General features: G+C 47.4%; 1 protein-coding gene across 2 annotated transcripts; it reads right to left on the reverse strand.

Moving 5' to 3' along the window:
* Window positions 1–1,088: 1,088 nt before the first annotated feature.
* On the reverse strand, window positions 1,089–21,901 carry LOC144127528 (fatty acyl-CoA reductase 1-like). Of its 2 annotated transcripts, XM_077660522.1 has the most exons (14): window positions 21,845–21,877; window positions 21,550–21,730; window positions 18,987–19,147; window positions 17,494–17,610; window positions 14,200–14,375; window positions 12,083–12,155; window positions 11,825–11,934; window positions 8,046–8,220; window positions 7,378–7,422; window positions 6,925–7,043; window positions 5,828–6,067; window positions 4,747–4,876; window positions 4,167–4,294; window positions 1,089–1,377 (listed from the first exon to the last, which is right to left on the reverse strand). In XM_077660522.1, the coding sequence occupies exons 2-14, from the start codon at window positions 21,563–21,565 to the stop codon at window positions 1,227–1,229; spliced, it is 1,641 nt and encodes a 546-aa protein (XP_077516648.1). In that variant the 5' UTR covers window positions 21,566–21,730; window positions 21,845–21,877; the 3' UTR covers window positions 1,089–1,226. The 2 variants fall into 2 exon arrangements, with proteins under 2 accessions (XP_077516648.1, XP_077516647.1); XM_077660521.1 differs by having other exon boundaries at window positions 21,550–21,901.
* Window positions 21,902–23,283: the final 1,382 nt, after the last annotated feature.

A 23,283-nucleotide genomic window follows, 5' to 3' on the forward strand; every position in this document is an offset into this window, starting at 1 on the left:
CCTCAGACGCTTAGCAGGCGTCCTTGCTTTTCGCTGAATTCCAGACTTAGCCAAGTTAAGCCAGTGCCAATTTTTATTTGTGAACAAGGCTCCCGTGTGGGAGCTGAATTCTTTTCTTCCGATTGGCATCGTTAATTCATCACGCTCCATTCGGAGAAAGCCCAACTCTTGACTCGAAGCACTCAAGTCACTGGAATTTTCGTTCAGTATACACACCAGTAAGTCAGGCCTGTGAGTTTTTGCGCATCATTCTTTAGTATCGCAAGAAGAATAAGCGTCTTAATTTGTTAAACAAAGTGCGATACAGCAATTGTCTGCAGCTTTCCACAATTCGTCGTTTTGTGTGCGGCGAACGTTCTGAACATCAGTACGTAGTAGTAGAAGGAGTTACCAAGGAAGAAAAGCACGGTTTGTGTGCCACGCTGTGTGGAAATCTCAGCAGTGTTGTGGAGCACTTGAAAAAAGGGGTCGAACTGCAAGAAGGGGAAGATAAAAAAGTGCATGTATATACCACGCCCGCCGAAGGCGTAAGTGAGTAGGTCCAACCCACTATAGCTATAAGGATTTGCAGCTTGAAACCTACAAAAAAACTTTAGGTGAACTTGTATGGATCGAACCGCCAAATCGGCGAATTTCATAGAACTGAGGAAGAATAGGACGTTGGTGCTGACATGGGACAAGACCGAAAGGCAGGACTATATGATACGAAGTGGTCTAATTCCAGTCAGCCCACCAGAGGCGTTAGGCAATGTTCTGTACGCACAGTGGATTATGGCGGGTGTCATGTTTGTGTCGAAAGTGTCCGCACCTCAGAAGTTTTGGGGAGCGGATGGGAGAGGGGTATGGTTTGGCCACAGTTCGAGCATATTATGGCCGCGGCTTGCGAAACTTTTGCTGGTGTGGCACATATGAATCCCCGAATAGAAATTCCGAGTTCTCGCACCTTCTTTTACGAGGGAAGTTTTGCTCACACGTAAAGCGCAGCGGACAAAATAGCTGTAGTAAAGGCAGGTGTCCAGGAGCTGTCCCAACTGACAACAACGGGATGTAACCTTATGCGACAGTGCTCATTTTAGAGTTGCATCTCTTGGCGAAATTCAGTTCTTGTCAGGTAACGTTTGCCCGCAGTTTTGTTTTTTTTTTCGACTACATGGCACCTAGACGCACTTCAGAATGTGGCTCGAAGTCGTGGGGACCTGTGGCATCTTTGCTTCCGAAAGCGGCAATCATAGAGGCCATAAGGCGGGCAGTGTTTTCCACAGTCTCGTGGCCGTCGTCATCGAGGAGTAACCCAGCTTCGATGCTGTCTCCGTCATCAGCATTCGCGACATCAGGATCAGGAGGGGTAGGCGCAAGAACAAGTGCACTGCGTAGAGCCTGCAAAAGACAAAACGTGAAGTGTGGTTGGCGGACTTACTGAACCCCAGCGTGCCTTCATCGATTCATCTTCAGCCCTAGCGCTACACAACTTATTATTTATTTGCATTGTTTTCCTCTTTCTTTTGCCGTAACGATAGTGCTGTACATTACTATTTTAATTTCTTAACTTTCTACTTCTAACGTTCCGGAAATATTTTTCTTTCTGTTCAAGTTTAAGCTTCGTCGACTATCACAGATGTGCAGCTGCTGAACTTTTCCTCTCCTTGCTTTTTCCTTTGCTTTTCTTTATTTGCTCGAAGTCAGTTGTTTTTCGTAGGTAACGAAAAATCATTTGACGGATAGTGTGAAATGCGTGTTTTTTTTTTCTAAATTGGGCCTAATAGTTGGTTTTCGCGAAAAGAAAATGGCGCAGTATCTGTCTCGTATATCGTTGGACACCTGAACCGCGCCGTAAGGGAAAGGATTAAGGAGAGAGTGAAAGAAGAGAGGAAGATAGAAGTGCCGTAGTGGAGGGCTCCCGAATAATTTCGACCACCTGGGGATCTTTAACGTGCACTGACATCGCACAGCACACGGGCGCCTTGGTGTTTTTGCTCCATAAAAACGCAGCCGCCGCGGTCGGGTTCGAACCCGGGAACTCCGGATCAGTAGCCGAGCGCCCTAACCACTGAGCCACCACGGCGGGTAATAAATTGGGCCTGAAAATCACTGTTGAACACGAGAAATCCAGTAAAAAATTTCAACGCATTCGGCGTTCGTGATGTGCTGTCCTGGAGGAATTTCTATTGCCACTGACGTGTAGAGCATTAGCAATTTGTGTACTATCGACGTAGTCAACCTGTATATAATGTTCGAGGTACCTCAGTCTGCGCCAACAGGTCGGTTACAGCCACAGAGTCTACAACTGGCGAGACTTGCTTCAGGTGATGATGATGTAATTACAGTTGTGATAGTGCTTCCGTTGTTGGCACCGAACCTTCTGGTGAGCCGCTGCCACTTCTTCGGTCCACAAGAGACCGAATACCAGCGGCAAGGTTTCATGACTATAAGCCATGACAGGAACATTGGCTGGCTTTGTAAATATTCTTTGCATATATGTATATATTTAGGAATGAATTGATGTAGTGACCAAAGGCAGCACCAGATGCCCTTAAAAATAGCACGACCTTTGTGTGTATATATCCCTACACATGAATGCACGCTCGAATTAAGGCAATCTCTCGTGTCATGGGATGACGTGTGCGTTGTTCATTCCTTCGATCGTGCAGCTCGCCAACGCGACTCTGTTCAAAGCAGGACTTTTCACCCGTACCAGAATTAGTATATGTATGGAAAAATGAGTGCTTGTTCAACTTGTTCAACGGCGACATGAGAGTTTTTAGATGTCTTGAAGTAAGGCAGTATCATGAGCTAAAGGAATATACCCCTCCCCTCGTGATTCGCACTTTGCCGCTCTTCATGGGACGCCACTTGACGAAGCACTTCTGGCATCGAGACCGGCCTAAGGCACTAGCTTTGTGTTGAGCAGTGCATGGCCAATTAACGCACTGTTAGGAGCTTTATTTCGTGGGGGTATAGACCAAGGTCACTTTGCTCCCTTGGTTACGAGCCTGATAGGAGTGCTACAGGTGCAAAATTGAGGTTTTCATTTGGGCTAGTTGGTTGTAGCAGTGAAACATATTGACTAGCGCAAACACAGACAGGGACCAAAGCAAGAGTAAGAGACAGGACACACGCTAGAGACAGGACACACGCTAGTGTCCTGTCAGTGACAGGACACTAGCGTGTGTCCTGTCTCTTACTCTTGCTTTGGTCCCTGTCTGTGTTTGCGCTAGTAAATATGTTTCACTGCAAATTTGAGGGCAGAGGTTGCCCTCGCGGGCCAGGAGTCTGTTGTCTTCAGGCACCTGGGACACGAACGCAAGTGGGTTGGGCCTACACATGTTTGTGGCTTAACCGCATACCGTCGACGTCTTAAGTTTTATTATGAAGGCACTATTGTCGTCAGTGAAATCTCTTGCAAAGAAGAATATGCAATAATTGTAGAACTAGACATCGCATTTCGCGTCGCTCGGTAAAAGCACACCAACGCCTATAATTTTTTGCCAGTGCCCCTGTCAGCGGTCGACATATCTGGCTTGGCGCCGCACATCTCCCTTTTTCCACTACCCCTACTTCTAGTTCAGGGCAGACTGAACGCCATGCAAAAACACAAGCAAGCCATGCTCGCCAGTTTTTGAGAATGCTGCGAAGGTAACATCAATAACCTTTATGCGCCGTTGTAGCTGAACCGTCAACTCGCAGATTATCTCTCATGAACCAGGGATCAGGTAAACATTGCAGCACAGTGATGGAAGGTAGTGATGTGAACGCAGTTGATATGAGAAGCTCTCCTTGCGTGATGGATGACTTTTATAGACCACAACGACCACATGTCAGTCGGTTTACTCGACATTTATTGGCTCTTTCTTTAGTGAACTGTATGCTGCCGGACATAAGTGTAAAAAATCTGGCGTATTATTGCAGCTTGCTCAGCCTAAGATCGATTGACACTTGCTAACATGTGAGCAATAAGAATAGTTTTGTTTCCCCGCAATAAACATTCTTCTGAGTCAACGCTACGGGGTGTTCACTTTCTGTCCAGGTCTATTTTGCGTCACAATCTTCAGCACCTGTCATGTCTGAGGATGTTTTACGAACAGCTTCACGTTCGTGTTTTTGAACCGACTTAAGCATGATTTATGATATCGGCCAGGTGCTTATATGTCAGTGGCAAATGTCCTTACCGTTTCAGCTGTCTCCGTGCGTCAGGAAGGCTGCCATCCTCGCCCTTGAAGAGGAACTTGCGAATTCCCAGCACGTATTGATCCCAGTAAGGTCTCCAATCCATGTCCTGCACGCCAAGGCTGAACAACTGCAAAGTAAGGATTCCTCTTTTTAGTCCACGGCGCAGTTTCGTCTTCTTAACTGAATGTGGTAAAGTTAACATCGACGTGACGTATATCTGTGATGGCATGACGTAACTTCACTTACTCCCGGACTATTGTTGGTGCGCTGAAAATGCTCATGGAGACCAGGAAGAATATTTTAATTTTAAAGAGGGTTCTAAATGAAAACTAGCTCTAACCAAAAGCGCTGATTGTATGAACTCAATTTTGAGGATTTATTGTTATCGCTCAAATAATCACTTTACACTACATACCAATGCCTAGTCTGAAGTGAACAAGTACTAACTGATTGACTGTTGCGGTAAAGGACTCGCGCTGAGAACATTCATTGCCCGTCCATTTTGTAACACAGGCCGTATATATTATTAGATAATGAATTATTTTGCTTTGGTGATCAAAGAGCATATCTTTCACTCGCCTTCTTGTCTGGTAGTGAAAGGCTGCTGGCGAGCCCTTTGACGTTATTTGATCTGAACAGCCAGCCGTGAGTTGTGAAGTACCGTACAATGTCCATGCGTTTGCGAACCTTTCGGTAGCGTTGTATGAACCTGCAAAACAATAAAGTTGAAAAAAATTGCAGACAAACACGCGAGGCTCAAAACCCACGCATCAGGAGCCCTCCAAAGGGTCCAAGCAAAGTGTGTTCAGTTGGCATAAAGAAATAAATTAATATCAACAATAAATGTAAAGACAATTCACAATTTTATGCAAATAGGTTCTTCCCGCTCATATTGATTACGACAGCATAATGCTTGTTGGCAGGTGCCACGACCCTTTCCTAATTTAACCGCTTTTCGTTGGGTCGCACACACGGGTCACTTTACTATAACCAAGATCTGCGCTTCAAGGCTCCATGGAAGATGAATGGAGTGTGCATATTTTCCCTACAGTTGTAAATTTCATTTTTATTTCTTCACCACGACAAAAAATTAGGTGTAATCGTGCGTCATTAAAGCAGGTCTTTCCATGTGACACAAACTCCACTGGTATCACTCATTTATATCTTAAGTGAAATCTCTCAAACCATGTGATTCATTTTCACAAGCCTGTAGCATTAACTTTAAGGCCCACGGCCCATTCGCCTCCCCCCCAATGAGTCTCCAAACCAGTAACTGCGCCGATTCCGCTGTGAAGTCAGCGCCGGTGAGCGAGAATTCTGACTCGCGGTCTGCAATACGCATGGGTCAGTTGCGCTTGGGCACTAAAACCCGTTTTCCTACAGGCTGTGCTTCCCTTCATTTAGGCCATACCTCACCCCGTTTAGTTTCACAACCACGGCATGTTCTCTACCAAACATTCTTTGTGTTCGTCATGGCTTCCAATAAAACCTACATTCGCACCATTATGTTGCCAGTAAGTAATAAACACCTTGATCACTAATAATGTCACACTGAGTCCTGTATACCATGATGCTGCTAGCACTTCTTTCCGACCCGCTGACTTTCTGACCAGAAGACATTGCAGCGATAGGGTCTCCGTCCATACAGCAGGGTACCAACCTTGGTTTCTGTCCCATCAGTTGAAGAGCCAGGTCTCCAACGAACGCAGGCAGACAGTGCAGGCACCAGAGATTAGCGTTGTACCATATGCCACTGCTCGTCACCGCGAACTTTGGGTAGCGGGCCACGTACGGCATTGGGTAACGTAGAACAGCCTCCTGCACTGCAGTAGTCATGTCGCCCCACGTCTGACTTTTAGAGGCGCCACTGGTACAGTGGTACACTCTCACGTACTCGGACCTGTGCAAGGGCACGTCGCAGGTCACACACTTCGGTCATTCGCGCCCTTGCTGGTTACGCACATCAAACTATTAAAGGTCTGTCTTCCACAGGAACAGGGAGGGGGGGGGGTGGATATAGGGAGAGTTCGTAGTAAGAAAGGCATATAGGTACAGTACTCACGGATTGAAATAGGACATTCGGAGCGCGTGGCCGTCGCTTCATGGAGCGCCACCCGTAGACGCTCATGGAACCAAGGTGGTGCATTGTGGTATGGCGTGAGAGGGAGAACATCTACAAAGCAGAATTGTTCCTTCCAGTAGCCAATCAGCCGGCCTGTGGTTTACCACATGCCTGCGTGGCACTGCAAGGCTAGCGCTCCGAATGTCCTATTTCAATCCGTGAGTACTGTACGTGTCAGGTTCGCCTCTCTATAATTTTTTGTAATAGGTGTTAATTAACTAGAAAATAGAGGGTCATCAGTATCGAGTATTAGGATTCAGGGAACGCAGATGCCAGGATGCAGCCGCGCGAAAGGCAGAGCGCCAATGCCGCAAAATCAGCCCAGCAAAGTGCGAATGGCTTACAGTGCCGCGAGAAGCGGTAAAACAAGTGTTTCACATTACTGTAGGGTTCGACGAGCGCTCGTCCGATTTGCAAAAGGCGCGACTGGATGGGACGACAGGAATTCGGATCATTGAAGAATAAAAGTAACATGAATGAGGTTTCCGGACTCTATACGAGCCCCCTTTTCACATATATAGAAACGATCTCTCGGCTTTTTCTTCTAGTTGTCAGAAATAGGCCCGCACGGGTGACGGAACGTTATACACCCGCCGCTGCGGGACGGGTCATCCAGAATTAAGCATGCCGCTAACCTTGTAATGGCGGTGTGCCAGGCGACGCATATGAGCGTGCTGGCGACTATGTCCACAGGAATGTAGTCACCTATGCAGTCCTTTTTCACCAGCATTGACGGCAGCAAGCCAGTGCCTACCTGCATAATGATTTACAGTATACACAAGTTTAACTGTTGCGCATAATAAATTATTTCGCAGGTAAGAACGCCACGATTCGTTGCATTCGTATAGGCGCCATCGTTAAATGCAATTTCATGGGTACTGAGCATGGCCTAGCGGCTTCATCGTAAACTCAGAAGTAATAAAAAAATGTTAAAAGGGAGAAGGAAACAGCACTGAGAACGTTCGTTAGTGCTGTTTTGTACTGTGCCTGTTCCTTCTGTTCGTCGTTGTTCTTTCAAGTGCCAGTTAAAATCGCTCAGTACCATTACATTAAGTATAAAAATCTTCAGGTGTCTGAACAATACTTACCGATGCAATTAGGCCGGTGACAGCTGCGTAGTTGTCTATCCAGCCCTTCAAATAAAAAATAAACAAATTGAACAGTTAAGTTTAGGTCCCGCTAATTCTTAAGCTGTCATAATGTTATGTTCTGAGCGCAGTGCACAGACCGCAGATGGAAGCATGTCATGAACTAATGGCAAAGTTGACAAATGAATTTTGTGTGCCATTTCTGCAGAGAACACTGCGGCAATAACACGTCGCCTTATCCCTCATGGCGACGCTTATGTGCCAGTGCTGTGGTATTTCTCCGCGGTAATACAGAGTTCGCTCAACGGTTTTGACGCTGAACACGAAAGTTGTAGACATTTATTTCCGGCTGTGTCAGCTTACCCAGGGAAGTTGAATGGCACGGCAACCGTGTACTAACTTTAGGGCACGTTAAGAAAACCGGAGACGCTGACGTTAATCCGTAAGCCTTCACTGTATCTTGCGCCATGAAGTTAGGGAGCATATTTCGAGCGTCATAATGAATGAATGAATGAATGAATGAATGAATGAATAAATGAATGAATGAATGAATGAATGAATGAATGAATGAATGAATGAATGAATCAATCAATCAATCAATCAATCAATCAATCAATCAATCAGTCAGTCAATCAATCAATCAATCAATCAACACCATGGTGCCTTACCGGGAAGGGCTCCTTCCAGGAGGCAGTGACGATGGAAGGCCGCACTATAGCAACAGGAGTGGATCCCTGCTCGTCCCGCAGGAGTACTTCTGCCAAGCGTTTGGTCAGGGTGTAAGTGTTGGGCATTCCAAACAGGAATTCATCCTCATTTCCCATGGATTTATCCTCTGTGCACCTGCAGAAATAAATTTAGTCATTCTTCATCAATTTTACTTATCAAGCCAGCACGTTGACTTCGTGCATCTTCTCAATTTTCTGTCTAATTTCTTTCTCCTGAATTGCGTCAGGCTATTCCGGAAAACCTCCTGATCCCATCTGCTCAAGTGAACTCCCCCTGCCCGTGTCCGCGTGGCGGCATTTTTCTTGTTTTCAAGTTAGCTTCGTTATCTTAATGGGCCAGTGGTTACTTGTCCTGAGCGTTACATGCTCCTCCAAAGTCCAGGTTTTGTCTCTTGAGTCACACCCACTGACTACAGCTTGCCGCGCTCTCCTAGTTTAATTTTTTCCGCTAGCCTTTCAGTTGACTAAAACTCTTGAAGGAAAACTCTTGCTTGGGCTAGCTGGGCTAGCATGAACCACCTAGCCCAAGCAAAAGTTTTACCTGAGCATATTTCTTCTACATTGCGCCCATTCACTGTTGGACGCTTCCGCACTGATCCTGCCGTGTTGTGTGTTAACCTGCCAGTCTCGAGTGGCGCTGGTCCTGTCTTTTGTGTTCTGCTTTTCTCCTCGTTCATCGCGCCGTTTTTATTACAACTCTCTAAGGAACGTTTTGATTTCATTGGCTACTGTGTGAAGTTGTGTAGAACCCTTCGGTTACCTTAACTATCTTATCCATATTGCTAATGGCATTGCAACCTTTGCCTCTTAACGAATACATCTGTTTTTTTTTTCTATGCCTAGTTTTCTCTTCATCAGTTTTAGGCTACCTCCGTTGTTTAGAGCATGCTCGATCCTCTCCATGTTAAACTTCCTTATGTCGGCTACCTTGCGCTTATTAACTTGGATAGCTCTGCCAGTTTTTATTCTGTCTGTGGCGTCAGACCCCTTCATGATTTGGCGATCTTAATCAGATCTTTCGTGTCCTGAGCTAGATTGCCGGTATCCTGTCGAACCAACTTACCGCCTACTTCTACTGCGCATTCCGTAATGATAGCGGTCAGATTATCGTTCATTGCTTCAACATTAAGGTCGTCGTCCTCAGTCAAAGCCGAATATCTGTTCTGCAACGATATCCTGAATCCGTCTACTTCCGCTAACTCTTTAATGGGCTTCTACTTCAGTGGTTTCTTCCGTTCCCTCTTTAATCTAGGTTAACTTGAGACCTTACCATCCTTTGGTCGCTAGAGTGTACCTTTCCTAGAACCTCAACATCCTGCGCATACCAGGGTCAGCGCATAGTATAAATCGATTTCATTTTTGTCGCACCATTTTCCACGTCCATTTCCTGTATTCTCGTTTACGGAAGAAAGTAGTCATGATCCGCAAATTATTTCACTCTGCGAACTCTACTAATATAGCCCCCCCCCCCCCCCCCCCGCAATATTCCTAGAGCCTGGGCCATAGTCGCCCACTGCCTGGTCTCCAGCGTGCTTCTTCCCTAGCTTGGCATTGAAATTTCCCAGCAGTACAGTGTACTGTGCTTTTACTTTGCTCACTGCCGATTCCATGTCCTCATGGAAGCTTTCTACGATCTGGTCATCGTAGCTATATGCAGGCGCGTAGGCCTGTACCACCTTTAGCTTGTACCTCTTGTTAAGCCTAATTATAATGGCAGCCACCCTCTCGTTGATACTGTAAAATTTCTCAAGTTGCCAGCTATATCCTGATTGATGAGGAATCCCACACATAGTTCTCGTCTGTCCGCTAGTCCACGATACCATAGTAAATTCCCGCTCTTTAACACTGGATGTGCTTCATCTGTCCTCCTAACCTAACTAAGCCCTGAGATCCCATTTAATACACGCTAGTTCTTCTAACAGCGTTGCTAGACAAGCCTCACTGGGTAAGGTTCTAGCGTTGAACGTTGCCAGGTTCAGTTTCCAGTGACATGCTGCAGCCTGTCCGGATCCACAGATTAATTCCTAGCAACCTCCGCTGCGTCACAGGTCTGACTGCCGCCTTGGTTAGTTCCGCCGCAGCTGCTGAGGAGTGAAAGCCGACGGTTAATTGGTTTGTTCTTGTTGGAGGTAGTGGCCAAATACCACACCAGGGTGGCCAATTCCTGTTCTGGTGAGGGAGTGCGTACGTATTTTCTGGCGCATAAAAACTTTCTTAAGATAAAAATAACAAATATTATATCACGTGACATCAGCCTATCAGTCTAACCTGAGTTGGTATTTCCCTTCAATGTCCCTAAAACCATAGACTGTGGGTATTTTTTTTTTTGCGTTGAGTATGCTGGCCACGTGCGCGATTTTCTTGTTGACACAAAGTATCTTCTGTTCACCAAAAAAGATCACGGCCGACGTAACTCGGGGTCGGCTGGGAAGTGGTGAAACTAAAACACATCGCGCCCGCACTGAGACCTCAGCATAACATGCGGAGCGTACAAGTTGTCGGCATTTTTTCCCCGTTTTAATTAATAATTGCCACTGCCGGCCAAAGTGCTGTCCAGAGGAGGATAATGGCGTGGCGTACGAGCCTGCAGCTTTTGTGTAGCGAAGCAAGAACGCACGTTACCGGTGGCTATGCAGGCGCACGTTGCTCCGCGCGCTACATTAACAGCCCAGAAGACGACGACAACAGTGAGGAGTCGTGCGCAGTGCACGGTGTTTGAGAGTATTTCCTCCTCTCCTGCCTGCTGCTCGTAAAATGGCCACTAGCCAGAGCCACCTCCCCTCTTCCTCGCTTTTAGCTCTCCTCCTCGCCCGCTTCACTGGCTGTTCCTTTTACGCCAGACGGCCACCTTATGTGGATGGGTGGAAGACATTGAGTGGCTGTGCCTGACGCACGCCTGTTCTACGTCCCCTACACCCCATCACCGGTTACTGCACGCGGCTGCTCCAACACTAACAACAAAAGGCATCCACTACAGCTTGCACATGGCGTTAATGTGAGAGCAACGAGTCACGGTGAACGTGCAGCGAAGTTTTTCTTAAGTCATCAGCATCATCATCATCAGCCTTACTACACCCACTGCAGGGCAAAGGCCCCTCCCATGTCTCTCCAATTAACCCTATCCTTTGCCAGCTGCATCCACCCTTTGCCTGCAACCTTCTTAATCTCATCCGCCCACCTAACCTTCTGCCGCCCCCTGCTACGCTTACTTTCTCTTGGAATCCACTCCGTTACCCTTAAGGACCAGCGGTTATCTTGCCTTCGCATTACATGCCCTTCCCAAGCCCATTTCTTTCTCTTGATTTCGACTAGGATGTCATTAACCCGTGTTTGTTCCCTCACCCACTCTGCCCGCTTCCGATCTCTTAACGTTACACCTATCATTTTTCTTTCCATGACTCGCTGCGTTGTCCTTAACTTAAGCTGAACTCTTTTCGTTAGCCTCCACGTTTCGGCACCGTAGGTGAGTACCGGTAAGATTATGCTGTTGTACACTTTCCTCTTGAGGGAAATTGGTAAACTGCCACTCATGATCTGCGAGAATTTGCCATATGCGCTCCACCCCATTCTTATCCTTCTAGTTATCTCGCTCTCATGATCCGGATCAGCTGTCACTTTCTTAAGTAACAAACAATAAATTCATGAGATAACCTCACACTAAAAGCAAATACTTATGAGGGCAAAGCTTAGACGAGAGGAGTGTAGGGAGACATACTCACTGAGCAGCTGCGTTAACTGTTTCGATATCCACACATGGTTCGTATATCATCTCGTGCACTTCTCCTATCTTCTCACAGTTGGTGTATGCTGTTGACACGTGAACAAAAGCCTACAAAGAAAACGAAGTGATGATTTCAGTAACCGAGGAAGTGCAGTACGAATCAAGATGCTAGCACTAGTAGCGGTTTATCACGGTGAAAACTTGATAAAAATGGACTGGACTGAAAACTTCATTTCCAAAGCTCGAAGCAACTTACGCAGAGGTTCCGAATTTGCTTGCAGAGGTCCAAAACACTCCGCGTAGCCAGGACGTTGAGCTGGAATGCCACTCTGCAATGCAATACTGCCACAGTTCAGTCCTGCTGAGAGTACACTGCAAATCTCATCGACCAACGGAGGTATCGTGCACGCGATGTACGGCAAGGACGTATTGAAACCGTTTCACACGTGCTATCGAATTTTGTTCGCTGTTATAGCAACAGAGCCGTGCGCAAAGTTGAGCAAGTTTCTACATGTTCACGTTGGAATAGCAGCCGAAATGAGACAAGACAACCCGATAGAAGCCGGCGGGACAAACTCAGCCACGTCTGTATTTTTCCTGTTGTCTCATTTTCACCGCCATAGTCAGTATTTACAACCCTGCTTCCCACAAGGAGAAAGGAAATATGCCCTCACGTCTCTTTTTCCTGAAACTGAAAAAGCAGCTATCCTGCCATACCAAATACGACACGTTTCTGGCAGTTGCTAATAGTACCCTTGCAAGATGGCCGTCAATGCTCATCCGGCGTAGAGAAACGGAAGCTACTAGACAAGTTCTCCTCTTTGCTCTGCACGATCTTTCTTTTTAACGTTTTTCCGGATCTGCCGCCAGGAGGCGCTACACCCGCTCCTGCCATAACAAATTACAACGTAGTTTACGCACGCTGCTCCGATCGCCCGAACAAGACAGCCTCCAGAACTAAAGGATTTCAGCCACGCTTTTCTCCTAGGAAATAGTATATTGAAATGGCTTCTCCTTCCTTTCTCCCCATTTCACGTGGTGACTGCGCCTACTACGCAGTTCTGGCCAACCGGGAATACGTGACTACACAATACACATTCCTGCGAGAGTCTTCCTTCGGCCCACTTGGACAACATATTCATTGATATGCGAGTGATCACGCCGTTCTATTGTTATGAAGAGTTATGATAGGGCGCTAACGCTGAAGGTATCGGCTGGACTCTTCATAACTATGAACTACGTGATCTCTTACTCATCAATGAGTATGTTGGTGGTGGTGGTGGTGGTGGTGGTGGTGGTGGTGGTGGTGGCGGTGGTGGCGTAAATATAAAGGCGGGATATTTACGCCACCACCACCACCAACATACTCAGTGATGAAGAAGTGATCACGCCATTCATAGTTATGAAGAGTCCAGCCGATACCTTCAGAGATAGCGACCAACAAACACACCTCAAGAGCTTTACCGCCAAACGGCGCGAATCGCGAGAACGCTTGTTTCAAAGCTAAATTAGATCACGTGAGTACGCAGCTCATAACCTGAGAGTCATTATCCTGGCCGGCCTAGATAACGTTCTCATTAACCACTCAAAACAAACAATGGTCGAGGGCAGCCTCAGTCCATTAGGCAACGTTTCGACTAGAGAACTTGTCTTCGTCCGGACAAGGGTGGTCGCCGTGGGCAAGGTTTACCTGAGTCGCGTGGGAAAGAAGTCGAAACACTGGCTCACGGACTGAAGCTCCCTCTCGACCCGTGTTCACTTTGTTTTGAGTTGTCAAGGGTCCAGTCATCCTGCCATTTCTCTTCCACGGTCTCATTAACCAGGAAGTAGTAAGCAGTAAGTGTTTTGATTAAAATAATAATAAAAAGGATGGAAAAGATTTTTGCTCGCCCCGGCATCTGCCATCGATACTGAAGCACCTGAGCTGGGGAAGCGGAAATAAAGCGGAAACAGTAATAAATATGTACAGGTTGCGCGCGTCATTAGTTCGTGATGAATCAGAACCAGGAAGTGAAGACGGGAGTTTTCGCTATCGGTCATTGTGATGCCCACGAAGGCAATGCTGTTCTCACCCATGCATGCTGCCCTGCCGGGCCTGAGACATCCCTAGCAAAAATTTTCAATTAGATACTTAATAGGCTGTCTAATGATTTTTTTTTACAATGAATGTTTTCACAAGCGTATTGGTGAGCGGTGCTCTCCAGAAGGACACCGCCTATGGTCGCAGGGTTGATTTAGGGGAAGACTCAGAAAAGTTTTTCCTTATTCTGAAGTCCCTACTTCGTAACACCCTCGACAGCATTTTTTCTGTCACTGCGGCTTGTGGGTACGGGGAGAAATACAACACGCTTTATAGGTTTTCCATTTACTCACTTCAGAGGCTCTTCGAACCTGACGGTCGCAGCTGAGTGGAAAACGACGGACACTTCTTCGACTAAGGTGGCCCTGTCGGACGCGCTAAGTCCCAGGCTCGGAAGTGCGATGTCTCCTGGCACTGCCGTCACTTTCTGCAGAGCACTCGGCTGCTCTTGCTTGAGACGTTCAAAAACCTACGAAAAGAAACGTGGGTCGGGTGGAAAGCAGATGGCCATATAGAACGCTACTTACAGGTGTCTCTAGACAGCTTACACTCAGTTTTTAGCTTTGCTGAACTTTAGCTCTTAACTTATAATCTCTCGGCGTTCACTGGCTGCTTCATTTAATACCAGGCACCAACGGCGAACCGAAAACGAAATAAACGATTCATGATTCTCTGACACTACATCTAGTCCAAATTAACGTTCGAAGGAAGTGCTGGGCGAGATTCCAAGAATAGATGCAGATATACGTACAGAAGCTGCATGCTTCAGGTATGAAATTAGTTTAGCAAAATTAGCTCCACTTAAAAGAATTAACGCAGTAATGATGCAAACAAAATAAATAAATAGCTACGCGCGATGAAAGAAACAGCTGCGAAAGTCTATGCGTTGCCTCAATTGGCTCCCTTGTGTCATCAATCGCTACGCTTTCATGCATGAAGTTTCGCGAGTCCCGCGCTTTCTGCAAAGAATAGAGACCGGAAGTTTGAGACTGGATGTTTATTCACTTGCTTTGTCCAAGCAGCTAGTATATTGCAGTAAACTTGCCTCAAGAAATAACCGGAAGCATATCGTGACTCAAACAAGTGAAACGTCTATCGCGATAAACTGCGAAGCCTCGTGTTTTGCGGTCCGATACAACCGACAATGCACTCTTGTTCTCCCGAATACAAAAGAACATAACCGTATTCGCCTATAGCGCAACGAACAGGTAAAATATGTTTGAAAGAAGTGCTACATGCCCTATTTATCGACCTTTTTTTTTTCGTCGGAAAGTAACCGCAAGCCACGAACACCGTCGGCTTCACAAACATACTAAGTCGTACTCAACAAGCGCAACATCAATGCGGAATAAATACTTAAACTCTGGGGTGAATACACTGCCAGCTGCGCATAAGGAGATATTCACACGCGTTTAAGCCAATCCTTTATTTATTTTGCATTATATATCACTAAATCAAATAAAAACAGATAAAGCTACTGGCTGTGTCAATACAACCAGACTTCTTTAATAGCGTATTGGATGTCTAGAACAAAACTATCACCGCAGCAGGTGAACTTCAGCTCAAAAATGCAGCATTCTCCGCTGTGAAACGACGCTGACCCATCACACATGCACTCCAATTTCTGTCAGAATGCTCCCACTGATTCACATCGGTGAGCAGCTGCACTGCTACAAGAATGCCAATGTCATGAAGCAGCGAGTCCGACGTGCAGTTTGTATCACAGTGCGCCGGCATATGGGGCACAGGTTTGTTTTTCGCGACGTTCAGGACGGCCGGGCAGTCTATTAAATACCGCTAAGTTCAGATGTCAACCTCCCTGTCGTAAAACTGAGGCAAAATAATTGCGGAGGTGGATGCTCTCAAGTACGTCAGGTCAAAGTAAAGTTATTTACGATCACTGAACCTGCTCGTGTCCAAGTCTCTGGCCCTTGTGCGTCGCTAAGCGTTGGGGCAGCCGACAGAAGTGCATTTATCAACTTCCGCTCTCACAAAACTGAGTTGTACACCATTTTCATGTGCCTCGTTATTAGACGTTTTCAGCATACCGGAGACGTATTACCGGAGACGTATTACCGGAGACGTATTACCGGAGACGTATCCCAGCTTACCGGACGCCTCCTGCGCACATGCACTGAGCACGCGCAGGAGGCGTCGGGTAAAGTGGTATACTAGAAGCGTCTATTAGCCATGCTCCTCCGCCTTAAGAGACGTGGACATTATTCAACACGCCACCTGCCACCACTGGAAGGGTGTTATACGCTGCTAGCCACCTTCTGGTTGTCCGTTCCTCCACTCTCGCCGTGGCAGAATCCACGAACGGGCACCTAAGGGCTGCGCTCTTAAATATGAGGACCCCTTGGATGTGTGGGCGCAAGGCTGGGGTGCGAATTGAAAAGAATGTTTGACACGTATAGCGAGTCTAGAACCGAACTGCCTTGCCATGGCATCAGGTGCGCACGGCCCGGCTCCTAGAGTGAAAGCCGAGTTCGAACAGAGCGCCGGCGGCGCGGGCGGTGATACAGAGTACTACTACCCTGTGGACGGTGTGCTGTCAGGCACACTGAATCTGGGTCTCCAACTCCGCCGGCTTGGGGCGGTCCACGGTGATTACCTCTTCACGAACATTATGCAACAGGGTGGCTCTCTTGCTTGTGCGGCCACCGTAGGCCGGTAAACCGTAGGAAGGGTCAATAATGTTAAAACAGCGCTAAGCAACAAGGACGAAGAAAGAAGGGAACACACACAAAGGCGCTGAGAAATAGCAGAGGCCTTCCATATCATAAGAAAGACAAGCTGTTGCGTCAGCACACCTTCAGTAACCCTAACCTCCAAGGAAATGAGCCTGTTGCACAGGTGATAGCATATCGGCGATAACTGCACGAGCCTTTGATGCGGTGTGTTTTTATTTGCATTTTTAAATGAGTACATCTGTGTTTGACCATGCGCATGTGCGTAGTTCTTGTGTGCGTATAAATTGACCTGCTTACTTCAAATAAAATTTAGTCGTAAGATCAGCTCCTGTGTGTGTGTTCCCTTCGTTCTTCGTCCTTGTTGCTTAGCGCTGTTTTAATATTATGGAGCATTTCCAACTCGCCCAATCTGTCGTTCTTCTACGTAGGCAGGGGTTAGCGGTGGCCGGACAGCGTCGTGCAGAAGGAAAACGTGTCTGGATGTGGCGAGGCTCGGGTGGACAAGGATGGTCGCGGCGGGAAGCGCCAGGTGGAACAGGCCATAGCTGCATGTTTAACGCCGTCCATGGCTTGGTGCGCTCTTAATATTAGGCATAGAATTATTTTAGCCCCGGTTCGTTGCGCACCGCGGGTGAAACGGAGAGAGAACACGGAGGGGAACCTAAACAAAATTTGGCGAAAGTTTCAGTCGCCCTCTGGTGGCGCTGCGCTGCCGCCGTCGGCAGCAGCGCCTCTATAGAGTGTGCTATGCCGGTTGCTGCGCATTCGCGGGCCGCGCAGCTTATCGAAGCATCGAATTGAAAACATAGGCATTTCGCAGCAACCATGTTAGCCCAAGCGATTTCTGCAGCACCAGATGCTAACCCCAAGTGAGTAATCATGAGCGAATTTCACCTGTGAACTGAGAATTGTTGCCAGCCTCGCTTGTGGCTCCTCTCCGCGCTTGGTGCGTATCAGAAGGTAGACTCGTTTCAAGCCAGGACAAGACCGCAGCAGCTTTTCCAGAAGAACCTGGAACAGGGGTGCGAAAAGCGAATAAACAGTGTTTAATATTTATAGCAGCATTTAGAGGAAGATATAGATTGGCACAAAGATTCTAACTCTGGATGAATGGACATAGGCAACAACTTTCTGCACAAAGATACATTCTTGGAAAGACTTCGCAAAATCATCGTTAGTTATATAACGTATCGTCTGACAGCCAATAAGAAAGCAAAATCGAAAACTGTTCTTAATGAAATCCCTTCCAAAATGCGCTTTTTGCTTCGAGGGATAACGCTGATCCACTGTGGTCGCGATCATCTGTGCTCTGTTGATTTCTTCACTGTCGACTGTCATAGGTCAGCGCACCTTGGGCATCCTACAGTAACTCCGAGATTCGCCCAGGGCACGGAGATGCCCGTTGCAGAGGTGTTTAATTCCAATGCCACCGTGAACATCTCCGCACCGCAACCAGCTTGTAGTGACGGCCTTCTCTGCGGGGCAAGCATGCGAAACAAAAGTTGCAGGTTTACCGTTGCTCGTCTCCTCGACGGTTGCCGTCACGTTTCTTCTTTTCCTCTCTACACGCGTCTGCCCATGGGCTCGCGTCTCGGGTTCCTATAGCAGTGCTATCTTGCACGTTGTGAGCCACACTGTCACAATTTCGGCAGCAGCGGCGCAACGTTCCTTGTTTGGTGCAGAGTTTGCGGTCACCTTTCTAGTTCAGCATCACCATGCGGGGGCGTCGGGGGTCACTGCTTTCGTACCACTCACCTTGGGTGTGTGGAAGGCTCCAACGCCGTCACTGCTTTGCGATTTATCTCAACTCCAAGGCGTCTAATGGCCGAGTGTTCGCAGTGGGGAAAGGGGAGGGGGAGGTAAGTGCGTTCGGTGTTGATGCTGTTTTGCCTGTACGCTTCCGCTCCAGCCACGCTTGTCACATTTCTTGCCCTCATTGCCTGCGTATCCAGGCAGCCGTGACATCTTCGCATAGACGTAAAGCTTCACTTATCAGACCACGGCTGGCGTATCGCCTACTGTTTCCAACTAAGGCGACGGGCTCTTGCTTGTAGAGCGAGATGACTTCTCAGAGAGGCAGTGTCCCAGACTCCTCAGAGAGGCAGAGCTGCCGTGCTCACAGTGTGCACCGTAGTGTCGTCCCACGCCAGCTACCGGGCCTACTTGGGAACTCTGTTTTTGTCGCTGTTTAACACCGAAAGCTCTTTATGGGAAGGTTCCTGCGTGGGAGGTTGCCCTCACGTCGCACCGTGGAGGGGGGTCAAGCTTTCAACTTTACCCCTCCTCATTCATAGCAGTTATAACTATTCTTCACTGGATTAAAGGTAAAACGCGCAGAAAATGCGCCTACGGCAGGAGCAAAGAAATACAGAGAAGTGGACGCCTACCTTTCCAATGAATCCGGTTCCTCCGGTGAGGAATACCGCTCTGTCCTGGTAGAACCGTGCAACCTGGGAGTCACCGTTTCCATCTGTCACGAAATCGGTGGGTGGGCTTGGCTGCTGCTGCTCGGAGCCCAGGTTCACTATGCAGCAGTGAGATCGACATGCTGAAACGGGCATACCAGTAGAGTTAGCAACAGCCGCTGCCTGCCAAAAAGGCAGCGCGTGCGACGAGCTCAACAGGCAACAAGAACTAAGATATTCACTGCTTTAAAACGGAAATCTCAAAGCATGCAAACCTGGTGCTGCTGGTGAAGCGTTCATGGTGTAACGGGTAGTTGTATGAATTACTAGCTTTAATTACTTGGCATTAAAAAAATACTTGCTTGTGGGCTCAGAATACTACATAGAAGTGATCCTGATTGCTTTATTTTGTAACAAAAATAATTCGTCCAAGTTTAGTTTTCGCGTGTTCCACAAATCAGATTACCTCAGCAGAGCGTCTCATCTTCAGCTCGCTCGAACATTATAAATAACGGACAAACTAGGAGACGCATATATCCTCAAAAAGGATGCGGCATTCTGGAACTCTGTTTTTGAAGAATGCAGCTTACGGAATTTTCGCGAGAACAGAAAGTTCGGCTAGTTGGTCGTAGCACACAATGAAATGTAGGCAGCACAGAAGACAACAAGAACATCACACAGAATAAGTGCTGAACGATCAATTGTAATTTTTATAGAAAAGACGAGCTTTACATGTTAAAAATCCCACCTACGCACTGGTTAAAAATTTCGAAAGACAAAATAACAAACGAGACGAAGGCACGTGTTTCCTTGATGTAGTTAAAAAAATGCACTGTCCTGTAAGCTAATATATGGTTTGCTGACATGAATGCACTGCTGCTTCTTTATTTCGCATACCTCATTTATCTCCCTGGTCATCTGATCCCCATATAGCGAAATATTACAACTGTTTTCAGGAGTGCATGTTGTTGGGCGAGTCGGCTGAGGGAACACCAGCTTTCAATTAAGACCGGAAAAGGATCTAATCTGCCCTTACACTGTAGCGCATGCCCTTCGGCTACGCGTGATAACCCATGCCTGCCTTTGCTGCCGAAAACGAGGATTTTGAGGCGTAGCCGTGACCAGATGGCGCGTGAACTTGCTGAGGCTTTTTTCATTAGGAACAAAAGAGATGATTGCGTGAGTGATACCTCGATAAGACTGTCAGACAGAATGCAGATTTCTGGCTTGCGCTCAGTGACTGACATGGTGGTGTGGAAGTTATAAGTATGTGTTGTTCTGAATAAACCCAGTCGCGAGTCTGCGCCCGTCCTTGTGCCCTTCTCGTCCATGTTTGTATTATTTTGCGCAGTACCTTTACTCAACGATGTTCAATTGTTTTTTTCGAACATAGGGCAGCAACTGTAACTCCAGCAGTGCATCGCTAAGGGGGAGCCTACGTCTGCTGTCAAGGTATACTTCTGCAAACCGTTTAACTCTATGTTTACACACTGACCGGTCTGGCCAATGTACACGCACCCGCATGAAAAACGAACACGGATGACGACCCTCGAGGTGCATGGGACGACTTCTAGTGTGCTTTAAGCTGTAGCCATTCTTTGGATAATTTCTTCCATCCGCTTGCGAGTCGCAGAAAAGATACAGCTCTGCTTATGACGAGCTGCCAGAGACAGAGCTGACAAGCGGAGAAATCAAGAGCCCTAGACAAGAAAAAGACGTAAGGAAAAAGGCAAAAAATAGCCGTCATCCAATGTGTAGTCCAGTTGTCACATAGTCTGAAAAAAGCTGCCTCGCGATGCGGAGTGAACGCTATTTTCGGCTACACATAAGCTGAGCGGTGTTTTCACGGTGGTTCGCAAGCGATAAGAAAAAAAGAAATCACCCCCCCCCACCCACCCCCCAGAAAAAAAAAATTGCTGTAGCGTAAACCACACCATTGGGCGGGAGGTCAGGCAGGCATGAGGCAGGCAGCCGGCAAGCCATTCTGTTGCGGTGTCCTCCGCAGCCAGGTGACCGTCCTCTCTTGAGCGGCGGCTTCCGATACGAGCATGCAGCAGTGCTTCCCACTGTTCGGTTGTGGTGGCTTAGAGTAAAAGCGTTCACTAGAGTTAAAGCATCGAACTAATCATCGATGGCAAATCCAACTACTTTCGCAGATTTGTCGCTTCAGGTGCCTCTCTGTTTCTAGGGCCCACAGTGATGTCGCGAAGTGATGTCGCGTTCCTCTGGGATGTTCTTCACCGTATTCAAAAGAACAGCGTCGGCGTCAAGTACGCAGCACTGCATTCCATGCTTGTCAGCAGAGAAAGACTCTTTCTAGATTGCCGTTGTTATTTCAGCAGCAAGCAATAAATTCCGGTTATGTCAACACGGCTTGCCGCGGTCAGCTTGAGAGGTGTTGCGCTCGCGGTCATGGGATATAGGGTGGCGGCTTGACGCTCAGCCTAGGACGTGCGGAGATTATGCATGTATTCCTTCCGAATTTATGACACCATAGGATAACCAGCTCGCACTAATAAAGTTTAAAAAAAAACACTGCGCTCACAGGAGAGGGCAGTCATTCTGAACTTGCTTCGGCCTCGCTGTGAAGAAACGGTGACCTCTCTGCAGCGTCGATGACTGCCACAACGCAGAACGGGACCGCCTCGCTCGAAGCCAGCTCCGTTCTTTCGAGGAGAAAGCAGCACTGCCCGATGCTTGTGGAACGGAACAGAGCTCAAGCGATCCTGCATTAAAAAATAACAAGAACAGCGACAAAAATCGACAACACGGCCAGTCGTCCGTGCATTGTAGTGTGTTTCACGTTTCCAATAATTTCCAGATGCGCGTCTGTGACATACTAGCAATTGGGCAGGCGGCGCATGCTCGCCAGTTTGTTCCGTTCGCCCTCGAGCGTCAGCTTTGGGCAACGCGTGTCTCTTTCTGTCGTTTCTTTTTGTTGTTTTTTTAACCGGATGCTCATTCCCGGAGCAACGCGTGTATGACATGACGGGGGGGGCGAGAAAGCGAAAAGCAGAGCCGAACTCACGTCAGAGAAAAACAAACGGAGCCAGAATGAACGAAAACAAGCCAACAGAGGTCCCGCAGCCTGCCTACACTTGCTGTACGCACTGCCCGAGAAAACCAGGAATATTTAGAAGGTATCCACAAATGGTCTCAATTATTATTAATTAATTGGTTTTTGAGGGAAAGGAAATAGCGCAGTATCTGTCTCATATATCGTTGGACACCTGAACCGCGCCGTAAGGGAAGGGATAAAGGAGGGAGTGAAAGAAGAAAGGAAGAGAGAGGTGCCGTAGTGGAGGGCTCGGGAATAATTTCGACCACCTGGGGATCTTTAACGTGCACTGACATCGCACAGCACACGGGCGCCTTAGCGTTTTTCCTCCATAAAAACGCAGCCGCCGCGGTCGGGTTCGAACCCGGGAACTCCGGATCTGTAGTCGAGCGCCCTAACCACTGAGCCACCGCGCCGGGGATTTCAAACTTCATTTTTAGAGACCCATGAAACATCCGTGCGAGCATCGCAAAATATCGTCTGTTAGTAGGCATGTCCACTTGACTTGCATTAATTGATATGATCAGAATGTAACTTTGTGCACATCGCTAAGACTCCACCGGGTGACTTTCTGTGAACATTCACAATTAGACACAATTAAATTAAATAGGCTCGCTGTACCATCACAAGGAACTCAACAGCATATGGCTCGTAAAGCATCTTCGAACGGTTGATGCTGCAGTATATGCAGCTCCGTAAGGCACCTTCTTGATAAGCACTTTAATGAACCAGGAAAGGTTAATCATCCATCTTTTGATAAGCTTAATGAATTCGAAAAATTTTCACTTCATGCACCTTTGCAGAATATGCAAAGATGTCCACAAATTTTTTTGCACGCATGTGTGTATTCTGCCCAACTAACGACACATTTTCTGCGCGCAAAACGTTTGTAATACCATGCAGTAGTCCATTCCGAGGTATCAGGGACATCATCTACACATATAATAGACGAAGTGTGGTCATCAAGAAACGTCCTCTAACTATTAAACATTTTTGGAAGTACATTCTGTCAACATACCTTCTGGATCTAAAGCAGTTGTCTGGGGCCTGACATCAGCATTTCGCATCACTCCAGCTGTTGCTGAATTGGCGTTACCTCAAAACGTGCAATGAAATTTAGTGCGAAAGCAGTGCCACTCATCTACCGAGCCGGAGTTACCGGGTTCGAACCCGGCCGCGGCGGCCGCATTTCGATGGAGGCGAAACGCCAATGACGCCCGT

Source organism: Amblyomma americanum, chromosome 4 (genome assembly GCF_052857255.1).
Source record: "Amblyomma americanum isolate KBUSLIRL-KWMA chromosome 4, ASM5285725v1, whole genome shotgun sequence".
Taxonomy (NCBI): Eukaryota; Metazoa; Arthropoda; class Arachnida; order Ixodida; family Ixodidae; genus Amblyomma; species Amblyomma americanum.

Bases quoted from the DNA above. Each gene is read 5' to 3' on its own strand.
- LOC144127528 (XM_077660521.1), bottom strand. From the start codon at position 21,736: ATGCAGGATCGCTTGAGCTCTGTTCCGTTCCACAAGCATCGGGCAGTG. The intron at 17,611-18,986 runs GTAGGCGTCCAC...CCCCTGTTCCAG, and splicing joins GAACCGGATTCATTGGAAAG to GTTCTTCTGGAAAAGCTGCT. The intron at 6,068-6,924 runs GTTAGCGGCATG...GCCCTTGCACAG, and splicing joins TGGCACACCGCCATTACAAG to GTCCGAGTACGTGAGAGTGT.